Below are 20680 nucleotides of genomic sequence, written 5' to 3' on the forward strand. Positions count from 1 at the left end.
GAAATTAAATTCCGCCTACTTTCAAAAATCTAAAAAGCTCCCAATGCTAATAATATACATTCTTTTCATTTTCCATTTTTTTTCATTTTCCAATTTATTGTATATGCTTTCTCTTATAGTTCTAAAAGTATTACTAAAAAGTTATATATTCTAAAAATAGTGAAATTTAAGCCAAAAAAGTAGGGACATATACTATAATTAAAAAATGTTCCAATTCTTATTATTAAATACAATCACCACATGTTAAACATCATGCATATGTAGTTGTCATTTTATTATAAGAAAATACATTTCATTTTTATAAGTTACATCTATATTAATATTTTTCATTATATCTTATAGATTGGAACCCACAAAAAAGTAAGACAATATCATCTAATATGTCTTTTTAAAATACAAAAAAAAAGTCTCCAAATTTTTTTTTTTTTCAAGTTAATAATACTAGGGTAATATCATCCACAAGTACATTACCATTTAATGTAATTCTATATGTAACATCAAATCCTTCTAAATTCACGTGATAAATTGTATCATGAGATTCATTTGTAGAAGATTCTTCTTCTTCATCTTGGATTCTTTGTGATACCGATCTTATGTCCCATGAAAGCACTTGTTTTATTAAACTTTTAAATTCTTCGGGTGATTTATATAACGACTTCTTAACCTACAAATACATAAATGAACACAAAATCGCTTTTTTTTTTTTTGTTTTTTTTTTAATGACGTAATCAGCTAATGCCAAAGTTTGTTTATCTTTATTTCTTTACTATACACAAAAAGAAGTGGGGAAAAAGAGGCTTCCGAACTTTTTTTTTTGGAAAATTTGTCCTTGTTTATTTTTCCCTTTACTTTCCTAAGCTGTGTCATTTTCCCAAATATTTTTAAAGTAAATTACATTTTTGGTCCCTAGGTATAGTTTGATTTTTTGCAATTTTGGTCCTTATTTGAGGCTCTGGTAATGTTTTTTGTCCCTCTTTCAAGTTAAATGACGATTTTGGTACTTGAATAGCTGACTTTTGCAAATTTTGTTCCAAAATAGAAGTCATTTTTACTTAAGAGTAACTTACATTTTTAGTCCCTAGGTATAGCTGATTTTGCAATTTGGGTACTATAAATCTTTCTTTTGCAACTTTGGTCCTTCTATGAGGTTCTTGTAAACGTTTTTAGTCTCTGTTCCAAGTAAAAGAAAAACTATTTTTGGGACCTTAATTGATTTTTGCAATTAAGGTCCCAAAAACATAATCATTTTACTTGGAACTAGGACCAAAAACATCACAAAAACCAATAAGGTCCAAATTTGAAAGAGAAAACTTTTTGGGAACAAAATTGAAAAAATCAGCTATACTTAGGAACCAAAGATGTAATTTACTCTTTTCCTTGGAACATAGACCAAAAAATGCTACAAAAACACCAAATAAAGGACCAAAAGGCTAAAACTGAAAAAATCAATGATACTCAAGGACCAAAAATGTAATTTACTATGTATATATTAAAGAGGATGAAAACACTAACCATTGTAGGCCAATAACGAGTTAAAGTTGCTAAAAAATCATCAGAGAAATCAACAGATCCCACAGCCAACATATCATCCATCTGTTAAAAAAAAATATTAAAATTTTAAATAAGGAAATTATCATCCATGATAAAAGGGTAAATGGGTAATTAATACAATACCTTAACCCAATTGGGCACTACTGCTTCTTTGATGCTATCACAGTATGGTAGATAGGGCTTCACATCCAGAACAGGCTATTCACAATTTCACATTTCACAACATTATTATTCTTTTAAACTATATTTTTATTTTACTTTATTTATTATTAATGAATATTAAGTTTGTAATGGAAAAGAAATGACTTACAGTGCCATTAACCAAATCCACACCAGAAAGCAGGATGCTATTTCCTTGAACTGACTCCACCTAAATAATTAAATTTTATATATCTTGTAATGATTATTATTTATTAAACAACAAATAATATATGATTTAACTTACTTTTGCAACTGTAAGACCAATTGGACATGGGCGATGTGGTGATCTTGTAGCAAAGAGCCCCTTCTTTTCACCTTTCAATCTTGGTACTCTTACCTGAAGATTTTTAAAATAAAATAAAAAAATAAAATTGAGGGAAATAGACATTACATAATACATACCTTTGCTTTCAACTTAGACCTAGATGGATGTTTCCATAACTTTTCAAGATCTGTATTAAGATGAAAAACATATATGATCCAACAATGGGAATACTCTTCAAGACCTTCAAGAGAAGATGGTGGGACCCGGGATGTATCAAATGTCAAAACTGCCCTTGCAAGAGGTACAATTAGAGGTTGCCTTGGTGTTCCATTCCTGTGTATTTGAAAAAAGTTGATGAATTTATAAGTGAGCAAAATCATTGGGTGTTAACATGTCAATTCATGAACACATTCATATGAGTGTTACATTTGGGGAATGGCATATTTCTTTATTGAAGCTTTTAAATTGTTATACGTTGGTTTATCGAATTGAAAGAGACTTGAAATTTGTAATAATTACCTCGTTGAGAAACAAGATCTGATGATGGCAATAGTAGCCATGGGATAAATCGTCTCCAAGTTATCTGTTTTAGCTTGGAGCATTGCTTTTCTTAAATCCTGTTCATATAGTAGTTCAAAATTAAAATAAACGAGCTGCGAATTGCAAAACAGGGGACACATTTACGAAATCAAAAAGGGGGTTTGCCGTTTGTGTGGGTTTAACCTGTTGAGCTCTAATTCGGCCTTGCCTCTCAGCAGCACACTTTTCTAATGATTCCTTCAGAGATTTTTGAAGTTCCTTTATAAGCTTATCATCGGAATCTTGCGTTTTTCTCTTACTCCAATAGTAAACTGAAAGATATCAGATTGAATGATATATTGCGTACGGGAGTTGATGAAAACAAGAGAATGTGTTACCCGATACGGCGGTGGATGTAGAAACGGTGGCGAGGGCGAGTGTGACGGATAAAGTCAGCCATTTTGAGGTTTCAGTAGAGCTCGCCATTGACACCATGAACAGTGAGCTTCAGAAAAACGAGGGTTCACTTCATTCGTGCAATATTGTTGAAAGGTAAGTTACGAGTATGGTCCCTGTACTATATGCTAGTGTACACTTATAGTTAACTGACTTAATTTTACACTCTAACCCTAACTGACTTATAGTTTTACAATTTTAACCCTGATTTCCTATATAGTTTTTTTAGGGGTAAAATGACAAAAAAAATTATTATTATTCTCAAGTTTTTAGTCCTAAACCAGTCGTTTAATTTTATTCGTAACATATTTATGTATAAAAAATGGATATTAACTAAAATAAACATAATTTTAGTTTGGTCTAAACAAAAATATCATTTTTGCCGTTATTTGTGAAATTACCTCTTAGATTTGGAACACCATGTTCCAAACAAAAATGTTTTTGTTGGAGTGTTGGTAGGTTGACACGAGTTGACGTCAAGTGGTCGGAAATCTAAAATGTCAGACTTACTTTTCAATAAGTTTATTCTATTTTATCTTGTTCCAAACAAGAGTAAGTTGTTTTGAACCGTTGATGTATTGATGGGCTGACATGGTGTATTGGTGGGCAGACATGAGTGATGTAAAGTGATTTGAAATGTGACATCCCATACTTAATTTTTAGCAAGTTCATTATCAGTAACATTACTAACATACATTCTGAACTCTTATTTTCAAGTACGTTTATATATGTGCATATGTCTTGGTTAAGAATTAGATATCTATAGCACCATAGATATAAATTTCAACCGAAAATGAGTTCGTCCAAAATGATGCATGAATTCAGCTTAATGTTTATGTTATCGAATTTGTATGTTATTGAACTTGATGTTTATGTTATCATATTTCATATATCGTACCAATCAATTTAGGAAGACACATAACACCACAAATAAATAAGGAAATCATTGTTTTTTACTAAACATAACAAAATACATTACAATGTGCAACATAAACCCTAAACTCTAAATCGTAACGAAATACAATGCTTTCTGAAACATTCCCTAAACCTAAAAACCTAAATTGTAGTATAGTACAATGTGTAAGTCTACGTGGTCTAGATATACCTCGTTACTTTGCGGCCAAAATGTTTGCTACCATATGTCTTTTGCAAGAGATGATTGGACTGCTTACTATAAACATTTGGTAGGCATCTAAGCACCTTAAACCAAGTCTAAAATACATGGTTACTTTTGGTCTTGAAGCGACTAACCTAAGGTTTCTTCCTAGGCGCACGTGGGATCTTTATAACAAACAACGAATCCAAAAGAAACCTTTGACACAACAACCTTTTTAGATTCTTTCTTGTTAATCGACAACTTTTTCAAATTCTATTTTTTTTTTTTTACTATTTCTTGCATATTTCGACACAAACACACATAGACATATATATGATGTTATTTAGGAGCACAGTAATCAGAAAAGATGTATTTCATACTTGCACTTTAAAAACAACAATTCATTGATATGTTCCAAATTACGACGAACTCTTTTTGAACTATCTTCCGGAATATTTTTGTTCTTGCCTCATACATCTAAACAAGGGCGTACTCTTTGAAACTAGTGCAACATACCATGAGTAAACGAAATGGATGATATATTACCATTTCAACTTTGAAAAAGCTATAATTTCTAACTTCATGTCCAAATAACACTTCCCACATTTAGAATAACATTTATAAAACTCAAAACCTTACTAATGACGAAGTACATTACGATATAAGAGAATTATTTGCTGGCATTTTGAGGAACATGGTGATTCCAATCAATCTCTCAAAACCTTGTTCCTGAGTTTTTTTTGTAAATTCAATAAAGGAAAATACTGACAGAAAGAAAGAGAGGGAAAGAAAATTTTTCATTATTCCATGTTTCCGAGTTCGAAGGAAATGAAAGGAAAATTTCAAGTTTCTGTGTTCCCAAGTTAGGAGGGAAAAGAAAATAAAACTAAGGGGATGCTTGATATAGTTGCTAACTGGGTCCAATACGGGACCCGGTCCGAAAAAAACCAATCAGCGTGTTTGGTATCAAATTTATAATGAAAGACTCGGTCCAAGGATAGGATTCAGTCCAAGAATTTGATCTGATTCGGTCCCTTCTATTCCACTGCTGACCGGGACAACATCTAAGGAATATGTTTGCTTTCCTATTTCCCCTACCTCATTGTGAACGCCTCCACAGAAGAAACCATCGACGACCTGCTAATCGACGATAGCCATCGACGACCTGCTACTCAGTGAACGTCTTCTTCCTCCAACGAACGTCCTCTTCCGAGCATATGAGTTTTTTTTGCTCGTTTTTTTTGCTTGATTTTTGCTGCTCATTTTTTGTTGTTTGAATTTTGGAGGTTGATTGATGATGCCCGCAAGGTGTTTGTTAGATTTCCTGCTTGGAACACCAATATTGCTGGATAAGCTTAAAACGGTTTTGCAGGAGAGCAATTGAATTGGTCTTACAAATTGCTTTTCCCATCACCATAATCTCACTACTCCATGTTGTTGGTAATCTTGGCTATTCAACAATCTTAAGGAATATAATGATAAATGGCTTTTCCAAAATGCGGTGTTTGGATGTTGATTTTGTGTTTTACATATTTATGTCTTCTTTGTGTAGCTCCTCTGGTGTACAAACAATTTTTGCAAAAAGAAAGGTGATATAAATTGTATATATGTATATTTGTATAGAAAAAGTATGATGTAAGTTGAGTGTTGTGCATTACAAAATGATACAGAATATTTTAATATACTCTCATTGTGATTTTGTACTTTCTATTTTTTTCGAATGAATACAAGGTTTCTGATTTGTTATTTGAATCAAATAACAACAATGGAGTTTAGAGGATGAGAGAAGGAGAAAGTTGATAGCAATGTGTATATCGACTAGAAAATGAGATAATAAAGTATAAGGGTAATATGGTCATTTACCATCATTCACCACATTCAGTTAAACAAATAATCAATCAGCATAAACTCAGTTAGATGTGGACTCAGTCAGAACTTCTAACCCAATCAGCTCTAACCCAGTTAGCAACTATCAAACGACCCCTAAAAGATTTCCCTTCCCCTCACTTTCTTCCATAATTCACCCAATTTGGAAGAAAAATTTGGAAGAAAAATATGGCTCCAAAATCTTTTCTTTCCCCTCATTTTCCTTCCATCAATTAAACTCGGGAACACGATTTTTCTTCGACATCTCTCACATTCTCTTCATATCCATCGATATCCCTTCTTAAGTAGAACTCGGGAACAATTATGTCATGCCTCACCTATTTTTTAGTCTAGAACAACATTAAATATGTATTGGAACATGTTATGAATATTGTAATCATTTTTCAAAACTACTAAAACTCTTGTCATTTTGTGTAATAAGTTAATAACTTCATTTCTAAAGTTATATTATGAATATCTCTAAAAAAACCTTTTTTTTATTCATCGACACGTAGGTGTATTTGTTTTTTCGAAACGAAAATCTTTGAAGTCTGCGGACCACCTCTGTAACTCTCTGTAGCAGAAGAGGGGGATCAAACAGTAACTTTGTTTGTTTTTTAACCTCTGCAGACTGCTGCAATAAGTTAAAGTAAGGTATTGCGCCACTCAGCACACACGCAATAGTTTTTACGTCAGAAGTCTTCTGAAAAACAAACAGCTACGAAAGACCAAGTGTTGCGCGTGTGCACAACATCGCAACAATAAGTGGTCGGAAGTGGTTTTTAAAAAAAACAACAGCACCTTATAAAAGTTCATAAAAATAGACCTTGAACTGTAATGCGAAGGGGACAAAGACAGGCTGTCGTTATCTTGAAAGATCATAAAAGATCGTCTAGTAACATGAAATACGGGGTTGCTTGGAGTAGAAAAAATATAATATTTTAACTTAAGTAATTAAGCAGATGGGTATGAAGTATAAACAAATACGTATAATTCAGATTTGTAGTATGGGTAAAAGCTGAAGATAGAGACACACACAGCCTTTTCATTTCCCTTTCCTTTTCAATTGAACAGGTAATCGCCTATATCTTTGTTAACTTCTTTAATTCCATTTTATTTACCTCTTTCTGTAGTTATTCCATCATAAAGATTCTATATGGGTTTGGTGCAGATAGAGAAGTCAATAAATGATATTTTTTTTCCAACTAAATCTGTCAAGAAATTGATTGATTCAAATAAAAAAGATTTTAAACCCTTGAGCGAATTCCCACTTCTAGAACGAGGTTCTAATGGAGCTGTATGTTTGTCTATACACTCAAGTCGAAGACTTTTTGATCTTCTTGAAATCAACTCCTCTACAATTAGAAATGCCGAAATTAGGGTTTATGATTGTGTTGATCTTGTTCTTGTTACTGGCATTGCATACTGTGATATCAAATTTCAAGATCTTTAAGCCTGTTATTGTACGTAGAAACAGTTCTACCCTTTCCCATAAATTGGTCAAATCTCAAATATGGCTTCATCAAATTCGTATTCTTTCTGAAAGGTTCGATAACATAACATGCTACTTGTATTTGATTCTGTCAACAGATAGTTTCTACTCATAACTTGATCAAAGTCAACAGATTTGTGTTCTTTCTTTCTTTCTTTCAATCAACAGATTGTTTATCTGTTGAAATTTGTTCAAAGTCAACATACCTCATTTGCTAGTTTCTTTTTATAGGTTGATTTTAATTATGAATGCAGAAATTCAAGTAAAATGGAAGAGGATTTGGATACTGAATGGAAACCATTGCTAGAAGAGTTCACATTCACAAAAAACTCGGCTCCTTTTAATAGCTGTCATGCTTCTACAATAGTTGAGGTACTGGTTAATTTCTTGACTTTCTATAATAAGTAACATGCTCACACTTAATCTGGTAAACTATATATCAATGTTTCTATTTTTACTTAACACAGAAAGAAAGAACAACTAAATAAAGAAAGTCAACTGATTTTGGTTACTTTAGGTTAATAAAGACTGTTTTTTAGTAGCCTACTTTGGGGGTTCATATGAAGGGGCACCCGATGTCAAGATTTGGTTACAAATGCACAAGGTATGTATAAATTGGCATGTATATAATTTATTTGTTTATTATAATTTATAACATCCACTTTCATTTTTACTTCAAAAAATCTACCCAATAAGAATTTTCAAAGTAGAATACCCCAATAAGAAAAATAAAAAATTATAATTTTATAGACTTTTCATTTTTCAAAATACAACGCCTTAATAAGAAAAAACATGTTGTATTAGAAAGAATCAAAAGCATGATGCTATAATAAACAAATAAACAAAAGTACATTGCTATTTTACGCATTTAGCCCTTCAAAACTTATCGGGCAGCGGTTTGATTCGGGCAGGATGGTTATTGGCATGCCCCTGTTATTGCTGATGAGCAACAAGATGTTCCAATGTGGAATCCTGTATTATTTAAGCTTCCCTCCAATGAGTTACTTCTCTTCTATAAAATCGGGCAGGAGGTTCAAAAGTAGGTTTCTTATTATTCATCTTCCAACTAACATTTCAAGAATAATTTCAAAAGTAGAAAATGGTTTTTAATGGATTTGGTGTGTTTTAGATGGAGTGGATGCATGAAAAGGTCATATGATAGTGGTGTAACTTGGAGTGAAAGAGAACAACTTCCTCCTGGTATCCTAGGACCAATAAAGAACAAGGTTATTACTTATTATACATTCTATTCACTTTTTTGTGTTGTTTAAGGATTCCTAGGGTAATTAATTCTCTTGTGTTCTCTTTATTTTGTTTAGCCTTTGTTACTTGAAAATGGGAAGTTGCTATGTGGTTCATCTGTTGAAAGTTGGAACTCATGGGGTGCTTGGGTGGAGGTTTATACTTTATACTTCAACTCAATCATTACATCTTTACTCTTTAATTTAAGACCTTGTTTTTCCCATTAAGTCTTTGTTATTCTTTAAGTAATGGTCTTAATGGTCACGAGTCAACTCGGTTTAACATTCTTGCTTTGTAAACCAGATGACTTCAGATTCAGGAAGATCATGGAAAAAACACGGGCCAATTTACATTCAAAATGAGTCACTCAGTGTGATCCAACCGGTTCCTTACAAAACCTCAAAAGGCAATCTTCGTGTTTTATTAAGATCATTTGAGGGAATTGGTCGAGTTTGTATGTCGGAATCACTCGATGGAGGTGAAAACTGGAGTTTTGTTGTTCCAACCGAGTTACCCAATCCAAATTCAGGTCAAGATAATCATATTTCTTATAAAAAATGCCAAAAGTATACACATTGAATAACTAAATATACAAAGATGATGTGGTTTTATAGGGATCGATGGTGTGAAGCTAAGTGATGGAAGGGTTTTGCTTGCTTATAATACGGTTTCCAGAGGGGTGTTGAAAGTGGCGGTTTCCGGCGATGATGGTGATTCCTGGCGGGAGGTTGTGACATTGGAGGAAACGGATGGAATGGAATTCTCATATCCGGCTGTAATTGAAGCAAGTGATGGATGTGTTCATATCACATATACATATAATCGTACACAAATCAAGGTATGATGCTTTTCTACTTTTCTTGATTGTAAGTTTGATTAAATCTTTGCTAATTCCTTTTTTTTTTTTTCTTTTTTTCTTTCAGCATGTTGTTCTTCAACCAAAAATGATGCTATAATATCATGTTGATTATAAGAATGGTGGTTTATGTATTAATGTAACATCTTTGAATTTTTAAGTTGTAAGTGTTGATTAATTTATATATGTATCATCATTGTTGTATGTTGAGAGCAAAATTAGGGTTTTATGTACATAGTACATTAGAAATAAGTACAACACGATATTTTAATTTTTACAATGTTTAAATAAAAATTACATGCCTCAAATGTTTAAAAGGTTGTATCTTTATCAATCTCATAGAACTCAATGTTCTTATACTTTTGAGAAATTATATCCGCTTGAACTTTTCTTGCAGTGTCGGTGGCACAACCAACCAAAATCAAAACCGAAGTACCTGCGAATCCTCGAAAAGCCGTCAGATGTGTCGTTTGTTCCACAACAGCGGGGCCCGCTGCAAGAATCGCCAAAAACACCGACCCTAAAACCGATATCCGACTCAAAACCTAAATCAATTCCAGCATACACTTTTATTTAGTCGAACAACAAAATTATTTAATATTTTCGTGATTATGAAAATAAAAAATTGAAAAATGAGAAATTACCGTTTTGATGAATGCGGCTGTGTTTTTCCCGGGTCGGACAAGTGGAATGGAGGCGCCTTGGCGTTTCAATTGTTCGCTGACGTCATCGGGGTCCAATTGGAGGAAAGTGTAGTAATAGTTGAAGAATGCGATTAATAAAACGTTCGTTGGGAGATAAAACGCACCTAAAATTATTAAATATAGTTAGATTAGATTAGATTAGATTTGCCGATCGAATGGAATCAGTAATTCCAATTCCACCGGAATCCACAAACAAAACGTGGAGATTTTAAATTTTAAATTTTAATTTTAGTCATATTCTAATATTCTTACCCCCTGGGGCCAAACCCACAGCGGCATTTTTTAGCACATTTAAACCAGTAAACCGTGCCAGAGTGGCAGGAAGAGCCAAAGATGACGTGGAAAATATAATCGGCATCACTCCTGAACTATTCACCTGACCAAAATACCCTTGAATTTTTTAATAAATCATTATCCAGAAAAATAATTTATTTAAAAAAAAAATTCAAACCTTGAATGGCAAATAAGCAGATTTCTGAATCCCTCCTGTTCTACTACTGTATCGTGAAGCATAATTCAGTGGAATCTTTCTTTCAGCTTCCTGAAACAGTTCATAGCCAAAACTATATTATTCATTAATTATTTTTGTAAGATAAAAACTAAGAGTAAAGTACAAAACTGGTCCCTGTGATTTCTAATTTTTGATGTGTTTAGTCCAAAATCAAAACTTTTTTCAATTTTGGTCCTTATTTCAAACTTTCATGTCGATTTTACTCCCTTGAACTCGAATTAAGGACCAAAATGGGCAAATTGCAGAAAAGAGCAACATACTTTACTCTTTTTACCAAAATAGATAATGTACTTTAGAGTAAATTACAAAAATGGTCCCCATGCTTTCTATTTTTACCATGTTTAGTCCAAAATTGAAACTTATTTTCAACATTTGGTCCTTATTTCAAGGTTTCTTGTCGATTTTGGTCCCTGAAACCTTAGAATAAAGACCAAAACTTATATAAAAACTTGAAACAGAGACCAAAATCAATATGAAACCTTGAAATAAGGATCAAAAGCTAAAAGCACAGGGACCATTTTTGTAAATTAGTTTGGAAATAAAAAAGAAAGGATAACCTGAACATAGACGATGCTAAGAACTAGAAGGAAGAAGGAGATGATGATGGCAATTAGGCCAAGATAGTTTCCATCTTGAAAAGCTTCTGCAACTGTTCTTCCAAAAGATGCAGGCAAGTAGGAGATGATGCTTGTAAATATAAGAAGTGATGTGCCATTTCCAAGTTTCAAATCTGTGATTCTTTCACCAATAAATGTTGTAAATACAGATCCAAGTGTTAATAAAACAACAGTAGAAATCACCCATTGACTGCTGAAATCATCCACATAAGGTTTAAGAAACAGAGCTTGACCAATTGCCTGATCATGTAAACAACTAAATTAGATTAATACTTTGTAATCTGTTTCGTATGATGGAATGGAATCACAAAAAGGGTAATAATGTAATTTTTTACCTGGACAAGAGCAAATCCAACAGAAGCATAACGAGTATATGCAAGGATTTTCTTTCTTCCTGCTTCACCTTCTCTCTTTTGAAGTTCTTGTAATTTAGGGTAAATTTGTGTAAGAAGTTGAAACACGATTGATGCATTGATAAATGGGACAATTCCAAGTGAACATATTCCAAGTCGACCAATTCCACCTCCAGAAAACGTATCCAAAGTACTTAAAATACTATTTTGATCCAAATTTCCAACAAATGCTTCTCTATTCACTCCACCAAGAGGTATATAAATCCCGAGTCTAGATAAAGCCAAAAACCCTAAAAGTTTGAGGAATTTTCCAGGTAATGGCCCTTTGAAAAAGTCGCCAAAATCAATGGATGTGTCCTCTATTGCAGCTGTTGAAAACAAAGAATCATCCATAATTCAGTTTGAAAGATTTTGGAAGGAATGGAAAAGGCGATAGAAAAGATTCAAACCTGCTGCTCCTTTAGATGATGGAGATTTTTCGTTTCTTGTACTTGAGCTGCTATCAAATCTTTCTGAAAACAAGCCTAAAACATTGTCCCAAGTGGAATTTAGACCAGGTAATTTACCTGAATTGATACCTAGTGGATCAAAATTAGAGCTCTCACAGCTGAAAATACAAAAAGAATTGTCAAAATAGTAGAAAAGTAACGAAAGAATATATATTTTACATGAATTACATTGTTTTATTAGTCATGTTTGGAAATAAAATGGTTCGATGAATCATACTACATCCCTTAATGGTCTACACTAGTAAATTCAAGAAGCAAAAGATCAAATTCTCAATGAATTTCTTAGGGCAGGTTACAGTGATGAGGGGCAAGTGATTTCCAATCGTAATCAAGAACACTAACTTCCCAATCAAATCGAGTTATGGGAATGATCCATTTATAGTAACAAAGTGCAACGGTTCAAATCATAATCAAGCACATCAATTTGGCAACGAAATTGAAGTTATTAGAAAAAAACATGTACGATAAAGCGCAATTTGTTTCTAATCATACTTAACAACACCTGAATTCCCAACAGAACTGAATTTTTGAAAAGGCCCATTTGCAGGAAGACATTGCGATTCAGTTAAATGATAAAAATGAGAAATTTACGGTATCTCGAAAGTGAAAACACGAAGAAAGTTCTGTAGCTCATACCTGGTGGATGAAGATAATGAAAAGACAGCGTTGGGTTTTCCTTGGACAGAAAGTGTTGCTCTGCAAATGGATGAACTGTTTCGAAGATTTCTAGAGGTATGAATCGAATTGCGAGATTGAGTTGGTAAGTTGCAACAAAGAGACCATGAAGATGTAATTTCTCTTCCTGTTATCAACATTATCCCAGCTCCCTATCTTTATCTCTGGCTTTGAGCGGGTTCATACGAACCTTACAAGTTGGGGTTTGCATTTGAAGACGGGGGTGCATTTATTTGACATCAGAGAATAAATTGAGGACAGATTTCTGAAAAATAAATGTTTGGGGGCATCTTGACCAAGTTACAAAAGATGTAAGAGTATATTATAGATTTGGTCCCTGTGGTTTGCTCCAATCTACACATTTGGTTCATCTTTTTAAAAATTGATATGGTTGATCCTTGTGGTTTCCAAATCTTCCACCAAAGGTCCTTGAGCCCATTATTGATTTATTGTCAAAGAAGCTCTCTAATTTACATGTGAAATCACAAAAATGCCCATGTTTTTGTCTTCTTCTTTGTCATTCTTTGAACATGAGGAGCAATTTCTTTCATTTACATGAAAATGATACAAAGAATCCTAAAATAAGCAACCACTTTCCTCTTTCGGATCTCTCTCTACCCTCTCATACACCACCGGCAACACCCTCCATCCCGCCAGCAAGGCCTCTTTCTCATCCGCCTCTAGCCGCCGAAAAACCTCCTCCGCCTTCCCATTAGCTTTCTACATGACTTTGTCTCTCTTACCATCATCATTATCAATACTACATATTTGTGATTCGGTCTCTCACACCTCTGCCTCTCCGTGACTTTGTCTCTCCACCTCCTCTTCTCCTATGGTCACCTCTTTCTTTCTGTAGGCTTCAAAACTTACTGGCAATGGTGGTGGAGTTTGCTAAACCTACTTAACTTGATCCTGTTGATCCACTCCATAAAATAATCCTTACGGGAACCTGAAGTTTTTAAATTTTTTGATTTTGTTCTTGCCTCAACTTTGATCTCGTTCTCTAGTCGGAAACAATACATGAAACTCTAATATCTTATTAGAAATGTTAATAACATCATTGAATATTGCTTCTATAATTGTTTCTTTATTGAAGCTTTTAATGTTCTAATTTTGGTTTAAATTATAGTGTGATTCTTGTTTGAATTGTGGTGTGATTATGTTGGTGGAATTAATTTTGGTGTGATTTTGGTTTAATTTTGGTTTAATTTTGGTTGAGTTTTCATTGATACTTTGCACCACTGGATCTCGCCGGGAAAGATAAATGGTAGGGAGGGATACGTGATGGTTGGTGTGTCTGGTGCTTCAGAATACCATCTCAAATTAATCAAAAAGTACCAAATAAACCCAATCAATGCATAAATGTTTCATTTCCCCCCCTGTGCTTGCTAAAGAAGATGATCGAACAAGAATACAAAAAATGGGACATAGGCGGGGGGGGGAAAGGGACGAGATGATGGTTGGTGGTTGGTTGTAGTTTCAGGTGGTAGTGATGCTAACCAAATGTCGTGGTGGTTGCTTGAGAATAATCTAAAAATAATTTTATGAAAAATAGAAAATGACAAAAAGACAAAATAAAAATAAAAAGCAGAGGCAAAATAGTCATTTTTTAAAAAAGTAACAACTAAGTAGTTGGAGTTAACGGCCAAAGGACCTCCGGTGCAAGATTTGGAAACTATATGATCCAACAAACCATATCAATTTTTTAAAATGTTGGACCAAATATGCATATTGGAGCAAATCATAGGGACTAGATATATAATTTACTTAAGATGTAATGAATAAATGATATACAAAACTGCTTCATGTGGTTTACCACATTTAACACCAGGAGGACAATGTTTGAAACCTATACGTGTTTGGTCCTTATGGTTTCATTTTCTTGCTTGGTTAGTGTGTGGGAAATATTGAAAGATTTTATTGCCCTTTTTTTTTATTTTAAAACTTTTGTTTAAATTCTTTTTTACTAAAAAAATCAACTCTCTCTCTCTCTCTCTCTCTACCACCTACATCTAAACACCCCCCCCCCCCCCACCGAGTCTTAATTTCCCCCACTTTACCCTAACCATAAAACCTACCATTACCATTACACAACCTATTTTCCATCAAATATGTAACTCTCTTTGTGTGTGTAAGTGTGTGTCAATCTGAAATTGATTTTGTTTAGGAACTAAGAACAAACCTAGATTTCTGGGGACAAACATGATCAACACAGTGTGTATGTGTGTGTGAATCTAAAATCATTTCTAGAATGATTTATGAGCCGAGATGGAGATAAATACACAAGTAGTTTCTCTATTTTGTCTCCGCTTAAAACCTGTCGATTTTGATTTTGTTGAACTCTATGTTAGAATCGATTTTTAGGTTTTGTTAAATGGGTGTGTGTGTGTGTATGTGTTGATTTTAAGAGCTTCTACCATAGATTTGTTATGTGTGTGTCAGAATCGATCTTTGAGTTTTGTTAGGTGTGTGTATGTCTATTTAAAGAGCTTTTGTCATGGATTTGTTATGTATGTGTGAAGGTGTGTGCTCATAATCGATTTGAACATGTTTTTGAATGTTGCAACTAGGGCTCCGACACATATATATGGTAGTGGTGTAGGAGGATCCGGTGTTTAGGTAGCGAACGACGATGTCAGTATGTGATGATGATGGTGGCAGTAGGTGATGGTGGTGACGTATATTGGTGGTAGTAGGCACGTGTGTGTGTGTTTTGAAGAACCCTAGAAAATATAGAATGTATATATGTGTGTGTTCTTGACTGTGTGTATGTGTTTTCTTCATTGTGTGTGTTCATGATTATGTATATGTTTTGGAGTGTATGTGTGTATGTGTTCATGAGAATATTATATATATATATATATATATATATATATATATATATATATATATATATATATATAACGCCCGCTTTTCTTGCTAAGCATTAGTTTAATGATGTAATAGTTAAGGTCAATATTGTAACCTATTTTGAAGTAATGAAGAAGAATTATTTGAGTATTATGTAATTTATGTGATTTACGTGCAATATACGTGCTTATAACAATATAATAAATAATAATAATAATATGCGTCAAAAATAGAATGAAGATTTGACCCAATATCTTTAAAGAAAGTTGAAGTAGTCGTAACAAGGATTTCGGGGATATAAGGAACGCTGAAATCCGACTTATAATGAAGAAGTTATGACCCGTCGAAGTTTCGCCACTAAACCGGCACGACGTCGCGTATCGTAAAAAGTGAAACTTTGATAAACTACCTTTTTAGCCTTAGAGGTCTAAACAAAAGTCGTAGTACACGTCAAACCGAGAGCGTGCATATAGAGAACATCCAAATCTGACTTCGTTAAAGGAAGTTATGATTTTTCTAAGATTTAGTATAGCAGTATACAACCCGGAAATCGAATTTTAGATCGATCAAATTTTTAGCCGACACAACCTAAATGAGAATTGAAGATCTCATTAATAGGAGCTCAAAGATATAAAGACAGTCGAAAACGGACGTCGGATGACAAAGTTATGAATTTTTAACGGACTTTATCTGTCTAAGCATGTTAAATATAACTTCAAAAAATAAAGTCAAAATTAGCCGATAGAGTCTAAACGAAAGTTGTAGATCACGTCGCTACCTACGGGTGGATATAAAGAATGTCAAAAACGGAGCTCGTATGCAAAAGTTACGGATTTTAGAAGATAACTAGTTTTTGGAGTGACCAGCGAGTGACACGTGACGCGATCTGAGCCACTGCTTCCTCCCCACATCTTGCCGCCAGATGGCAACACTTGGCACAACAACACGCCGTGTTTAGCCGGCAACATTCCGTGTAGCTCAATTTCACAACCTATAAATAGAGGCACAAATCACTTCATTTCTCACACCTCTCACAACCCTTCTCTCCCAAATACCCCCAAACCCTCTTCCCCTTTCCCTAGCACTTCCTAAGTGTTAGAAGCGAGTCCCGGAGCACCAGAAGGCCCCGAGAAGAAGAGCTTTCAGCTCAGAAGTTATGCCCGTGCAGAGCCCGGTTCCTCGCTAAACCCCATTGTAAGTGAGTTATGCTTACCCTACTTTAAGTATAACTTTGTTTAAGTTCATTATCGTTATTATGAACCTATAAACAAGATTTATCATTGATTCAAAGTCTTTATACTTATTGATCTACTTACTGGGGATGATGTCTAGGATGTGATTTAGTGAGGTGTTTAAAGTGGGTTTTCCAAACAGTATACTTCGTATACCAAACGGACCCTACCTCCGATATGATCCTACCTGGTTGTTCCTTACTTGATAGATCATGAAAGTAGACTTTGAGTTAATGATGAATCTACACTAATAATTAGTCGCAATAAATATTAGACCAAAATCTAATAATAATGATACTAGGTTTCGTCGAAGGAAAAGAAAATTGTTAGAAGCGAAGGCTGCCCGAATTTCGAGTCACCACTTTAACAAGTGAGTGCATAGTTACTTTCATCTTACACAAAGATATGAAGTATTTAATATAAATTACATGCTATATGTGCCTATTATCCGTGTTCCTGATATCTATGCTAGATGAACGATTTATACACGTTTTACTTGATTTAAACTGTATGTGTATTTTATACCTATAAATATGTTGGGTAAAGATGGGTAGATGATATAGATGATGAAAGATGAAATAAAATGATGAGAGGCCTCGATGTTTAAGCTGATTCAGTCATCAAGCGAAGTATAGATAACGACCACGGACTATTCTAGACAATCCAGTGGAACGCTGGCAAGCTCGCAACCTGTAGGTGTTTTTGAACTACGTGTTCACCAGGTGTACTCCATCCCCCTGACATATATTATTGAGGAATCCCTTAAGCGGTATTGTCTTCCCGATGATAATCCTTAGGCTAGGTCCCTTGAATTAGATACTTTAGGGACAGAAAGTGAGGATAACGAGAACGGGTAATCGGGTTGAATGATTTGATGTAATTAAACAACTTAATTATTATGGGTTGAAAACCGTATGTGCTCACCAGGCTCCCAAGCCTGACCCACTCAGTTTCTTGTATTACAGGTAGTGGCAAAAAAACACATGAGTGATGATCTGATGAGAGATCTATGGATTATAGGTCATTAGAATAATAGATGTTTGTAAGACCTGTACTATTTATGTTTATGCTTATGTACTGTATTGACAATGACATCCTAACGTTTTTAATATAATTAAACACATTTCTTCGGAAATGCTTTGATAAAATCTTTATCATATTTTTTGGAAAAAATTCCGCAACATTATTCATAAAAAAGAATACTCTGATTTTTAAATAATGCATAAACAAATTGGTTTTTTTTTTTTGCCGTGAAATTGGGGATGTCACTATATATATATATATATATATATATATATATATATATATATATATATATATATATCTTTATTTGAGACCATGCTAATTTTGTGAGACATGAGACACAATTCTAGCCACTCATCTTGTAGATCAATAAATTAATATATATATATATATATATATATATATATATATATATATATATATATATATATATATATGTAAAATGCAAATAAAAGGAAAAATCCGAAAATTATTTTTTTTTAAATATTATTTTCGTTATTTAATTTATCCGAAAAAAATAAACAAACAATAAAAAATTACCTTTTTTTCGAAATATAAGTGAAATATTCTAATAGAATATTACACTGTAAATATCAAATCGAATTTTTAGAATGTTAGAGTATTCTAATATTCTACTAAAACCGATAGATATATTAACATACCTAATATTCTATTAGAATTGTTAGATATGTTAGAATATTCTAATATTCTATTAGAATTTTTTGCATATTTATAAGTTAATATTCTAGTAAAATATTATAACATTCTAAAAATTCGATTTAAATATTTACAATATGATATTCTATTAAAATATTTCACGTATATTTTGAAAAAAAAGAATATTTTCGTATGAATTTTTTATTTTATTTTTTATTTTTTTGGGTAATATAAATGAAAAAAAATAATATTTAAAAAAAATCGAAAAATTTCATTTATTTTGCATTTTAAAAATATTTTTTTTATCTCCAAACTGAAAGGTTATGATTACGTCCTCATGGCTCACAAAATATGATGATATCATATATATATATATATATATATATATATATATATATATATATATATATATAGAAAGAGAGAGAGAGAGAGAGTTGATTTTCTTTTTCATTTTTTTAATAAAAAAATATAAAACAAAACAAAAAGGGAGGAAAGTCTTTTTATATGACACGATAACCAACCAAACAAGAAAATGAAATCACATGAAACAAATAGATAAAGATTTCCAAGGTTTCCCTAAGATGTTAAATATGATAAACCATAGGACCAATCATGTAATTATGTCAAGGTTCTAAAAAGCTCGTCATGGCTCCCTCCAAGGAAACTTGCCGCCAAGCTTTACCAAACGTCGCCTTAACTCGTATATGTGTATAAAAATGAAAAATAGTTGAAAATACATATAAAAATATTAATTATATACAAAATTGTCGCCTTATCACGTCTTACAAACGACGTGGGTCGCCAAGGCTCGGAAAAGCTTGAGGCTTGACATTTCCGTCAGGTCACGCCTTACGTTATTTAGAATCTTGAATTCTGTCTAAACAATATTATAAATTATTGATTAAATTATAAATTTTGTCCATTTGTTTTTTGTTTTTTCTGCCAAAATGGCAAGTTTAGTCCAAAATTCAAAATTGTCTCGAGGACATCTTTAAGTTTGCATTTTGTTGCGGATATGATCCATAAACCATTTTATACTTTAGAATTCATATCGGACTTTTAACTTTGAGTAAGCCATTGTCTTTAAGTTTGCATTTTGGTGCGAATATGATCCATAAACCATTTTATACTTTAGAATTCATACCGGACTTTTAACTTTGAGTAAGCCATTGTCTTTAAGTTTGCATTTTGGTGCGGATATGTCCTTTAACCATTTTATACTTTAGAATTCATACCAGATTTTTAACTTTGAGGAAGACATTGTCTTTAAGTTTGCATTTTGGTGCCGATATGATCCATAAACCATTTTATACTTTAGAATTCATATCAAATTTTTAACTTTGAGTAAGCCATTGTCTTTAAGTTTGCATTTTGTTGCGGATATGATCCATAAACCATTTTATACTTTAGAATTTATACCAGACTTTTAACTTTGAGTAAGCTATTGTCTTTAAGTTTGCATTTTGTTGCGGATATGGTCCCTAAACCATATAAAAAGACTTCGGAATTTGGATTGTATTTTTTCATTTTGAGTAAACCAGGAGGACCATATCCATAACAAAATTCAAACTTAACTATGACTTTGTGATGATTTGAAATTTGGACTAAACTTGGGATTTTAAGTAAAACATATGGACCAAATTCATAATTTACTCTAAATTACATGGAAATTACAAAAGTAGTTCATGTTTTTGTTGTTTTCTCTTGATAGTTTCTAGATAGTTCAAAGTTGCATATTTGGAGAGGTTTTCATCGTGGATTTAACCTTGTAATTTACCTTTTATACAAACTATTTTTCAATTTCAATATTTTAAATGTTTTATTATATATAGCATTACAATTACAAATTAGGTGCCTGATTCCTCCTATAATACATTCATTTTAATTTTCAAATACACATGTTCAATTTTATCTTTCATATAATAAGTATTTTTCTGTTTAAATTTTTTAATGTTTTATTATTAATAATAGCATTACAAAGAGGGTACCCGATACACATGTGCAA

At 32.8% G+C, this 20680-nt stretch overlaps 3 protein-coding genes across 4 annotated transcripts; 1 reads left to right on the top strand and 2 right to left on the bottom strand.

Moving 5' to 3' along the window:
* Positions 1 to 363: 363 nt before the first annotated feature.
* Positions 364 to 3094, bottom strand: LOC145128993 (tRNA-thr(GGU) m(6)t(6)A37 methyltransferase). Its single transcript, XM_079063757.1, has 9 exons — positions 2935 to 3094; positions 2741 to 2868; positions 2537 to 2634; positions 2155 to 2350; positions 1997 to 2089; positions 1862 to 1921; positions 1675 to 1749; positions 1513 to 1593; positions 364 to 664 (listed from the first exon to the last, which is right to left on the bottom strand). The coding sequence occupies exons 1-9, from the start codon at positions 3029 to 3031 to the stop codon at positions 428 to 430; spliced, it is 1065 nt and encodes a 354-aa protein (XP_078919883.1). The 5' UTR covers positions 3032 to 3094; the 3' UTR covers positions 364 to 427.
* A 3774-nt stretch (positions 3095 to 6868) lies between these two features.
* Positions 6869 to 9868, top strand: LOC145129563 (BNR/Asp-box repeat family protein). Of its 2 annotated transcripts, XM_079064311.1 has the most exons (10): positions 6898 to 7028; positions 7126 to 7500; positions 7701 to 7818; positions 7964 to 8050; positions 8358 to 8485; positions 8576 to 8672; positions 8766 to 8843; positions 8992 to 9217; positions 9303 to 9526; positions 9612 to 9868. In XM_079064311.1, the coding sequence occupies exons 2-10, from the start codon at positions 7244 to 7246 to the stop codon at positions 9642 to 9644; spliced, it is 1248 nt and encodes a 415-aa protein (XP_078920437.1). In that variant the 5' UTR covers positions 6898 to 7028; positions 7126 to 7243; the 3' UTR covers positions 9645 to 9868. The 2 variants fall into 2 exon arrangements, with proteins under 2 accessions (XP_078920438.1, XP_078920437.1); XM_079064312.1 differs by lacking the exon at positions 7126 to 7500 and having other exon boundaries at positions 6869 to 7028.
* On the bottom strand, positions 9787 to 13159 carry SCY1 (SECY homolog 1). The gene is made up of 8 exons (XM_079064310.1): positions 12875 to 13159; positions 12179 to 12336; positions 11712 to 12097; positions 11317 to 11616; positions 10700 to 10789; positions 10501 to 10624; positions 10189 to 10352; positions 9787 to 10089 (listed from the first exon to the last, which is right to left on the bottom strand). Exons 1-8 carry the CDS (start codon positions 13051 to 13053, stop codon positions 9856 to 9858), a joined length of 1635 nt encoding a protein of 544 aa, XP_078920436.1. The 5' UTR covers positions 13054 to 13159; the 3' UTR covers positions 9787 to 9855.
* Positions 13160 to 20680: the final 7521 nt, after the last annotated feature.

Source organism: Lactuca virosa, chromosome 8 (genome assembly GCF_052849685.1).
Source record: "Lactuca virosa cultivar CGN04683 chromosome 8, Lactuca_virosa_CGN04683_v6, whole genome shotgun sequence".
NCBI lineage: Eukaryota > Viridiplantae > Streptophyta > Magnoliopsida > Asterales > Asteraceae > Lactuca > Lactuca virosa.

Excerpts from the sequence above, each read along its gene's own strand:
- LOC145128993 (XM_079063757.1), bottom strand. The coding sequence starts at position 3,031 with ATGGTGTCAATGGCGAGCTCTACTGAAACCTCAAAATGGCTGACTTTA. Across the intron at positions 2,090-2,154 it reads GGTCTAAGTTGAAAGCAAAG|GTAAGAGTACCAAGATTGAA; the intron begins GTATGTATTATG and ends AAAAATCTTCAG. Across the intron at positions 1,750-1,861 it reads TGGATTTGGTTAATGGCACT|CCTGTTCTGGATGTGAAGCC; the intron begins GTAAGTCATTTC and ends AATTGTGAATAG.
- LOC145129563 (XM_079064311.1), top strand. The coding sequence starts at position 7,244 with ATGGAGCTGTATGTTTGTCTATACACTCAAGTCGAAGACTTTTTGATC. Across the intron at positions 7,819-7,963 it reads ATGCTTCTACAATAGTTGAG|GTTAATAAAGACTGTTTTTT; the intron begins GTACTGGTTAAT and ends TGGTTACTTTAG. Across the intron at positions 9,218-9,302 it reads GTTACCCAATCCAAATTCAG|GGATCGATGGTGTGAAGCTA; the intron begins GTCAAGATAATC and ends GTGGTTTTATAG.
- SCY1 (XM_079064310.1), bottom strand. The coding sequence starts at position 13,053 with ATGTTGATAACAGGAAGAGAAATTACATCTTCATGGTCTCTTTGTTGC. Across the intron at positions 12,098-12,178 it reads ATCATCTAAAGGAGCAGCAG|CTGCAATAGAGGACACATCC; the intron begins GTTTGAATCTTT and ends TGTTTTCAACAG. Across the intron at positions 10,090-10,188 it reads CAGCCGCATTCATCAAAACG|GTTTTGAGTCGGATATCGGT; the intron begins GTAATTTCTCAT and ends GAATTGATTTAG.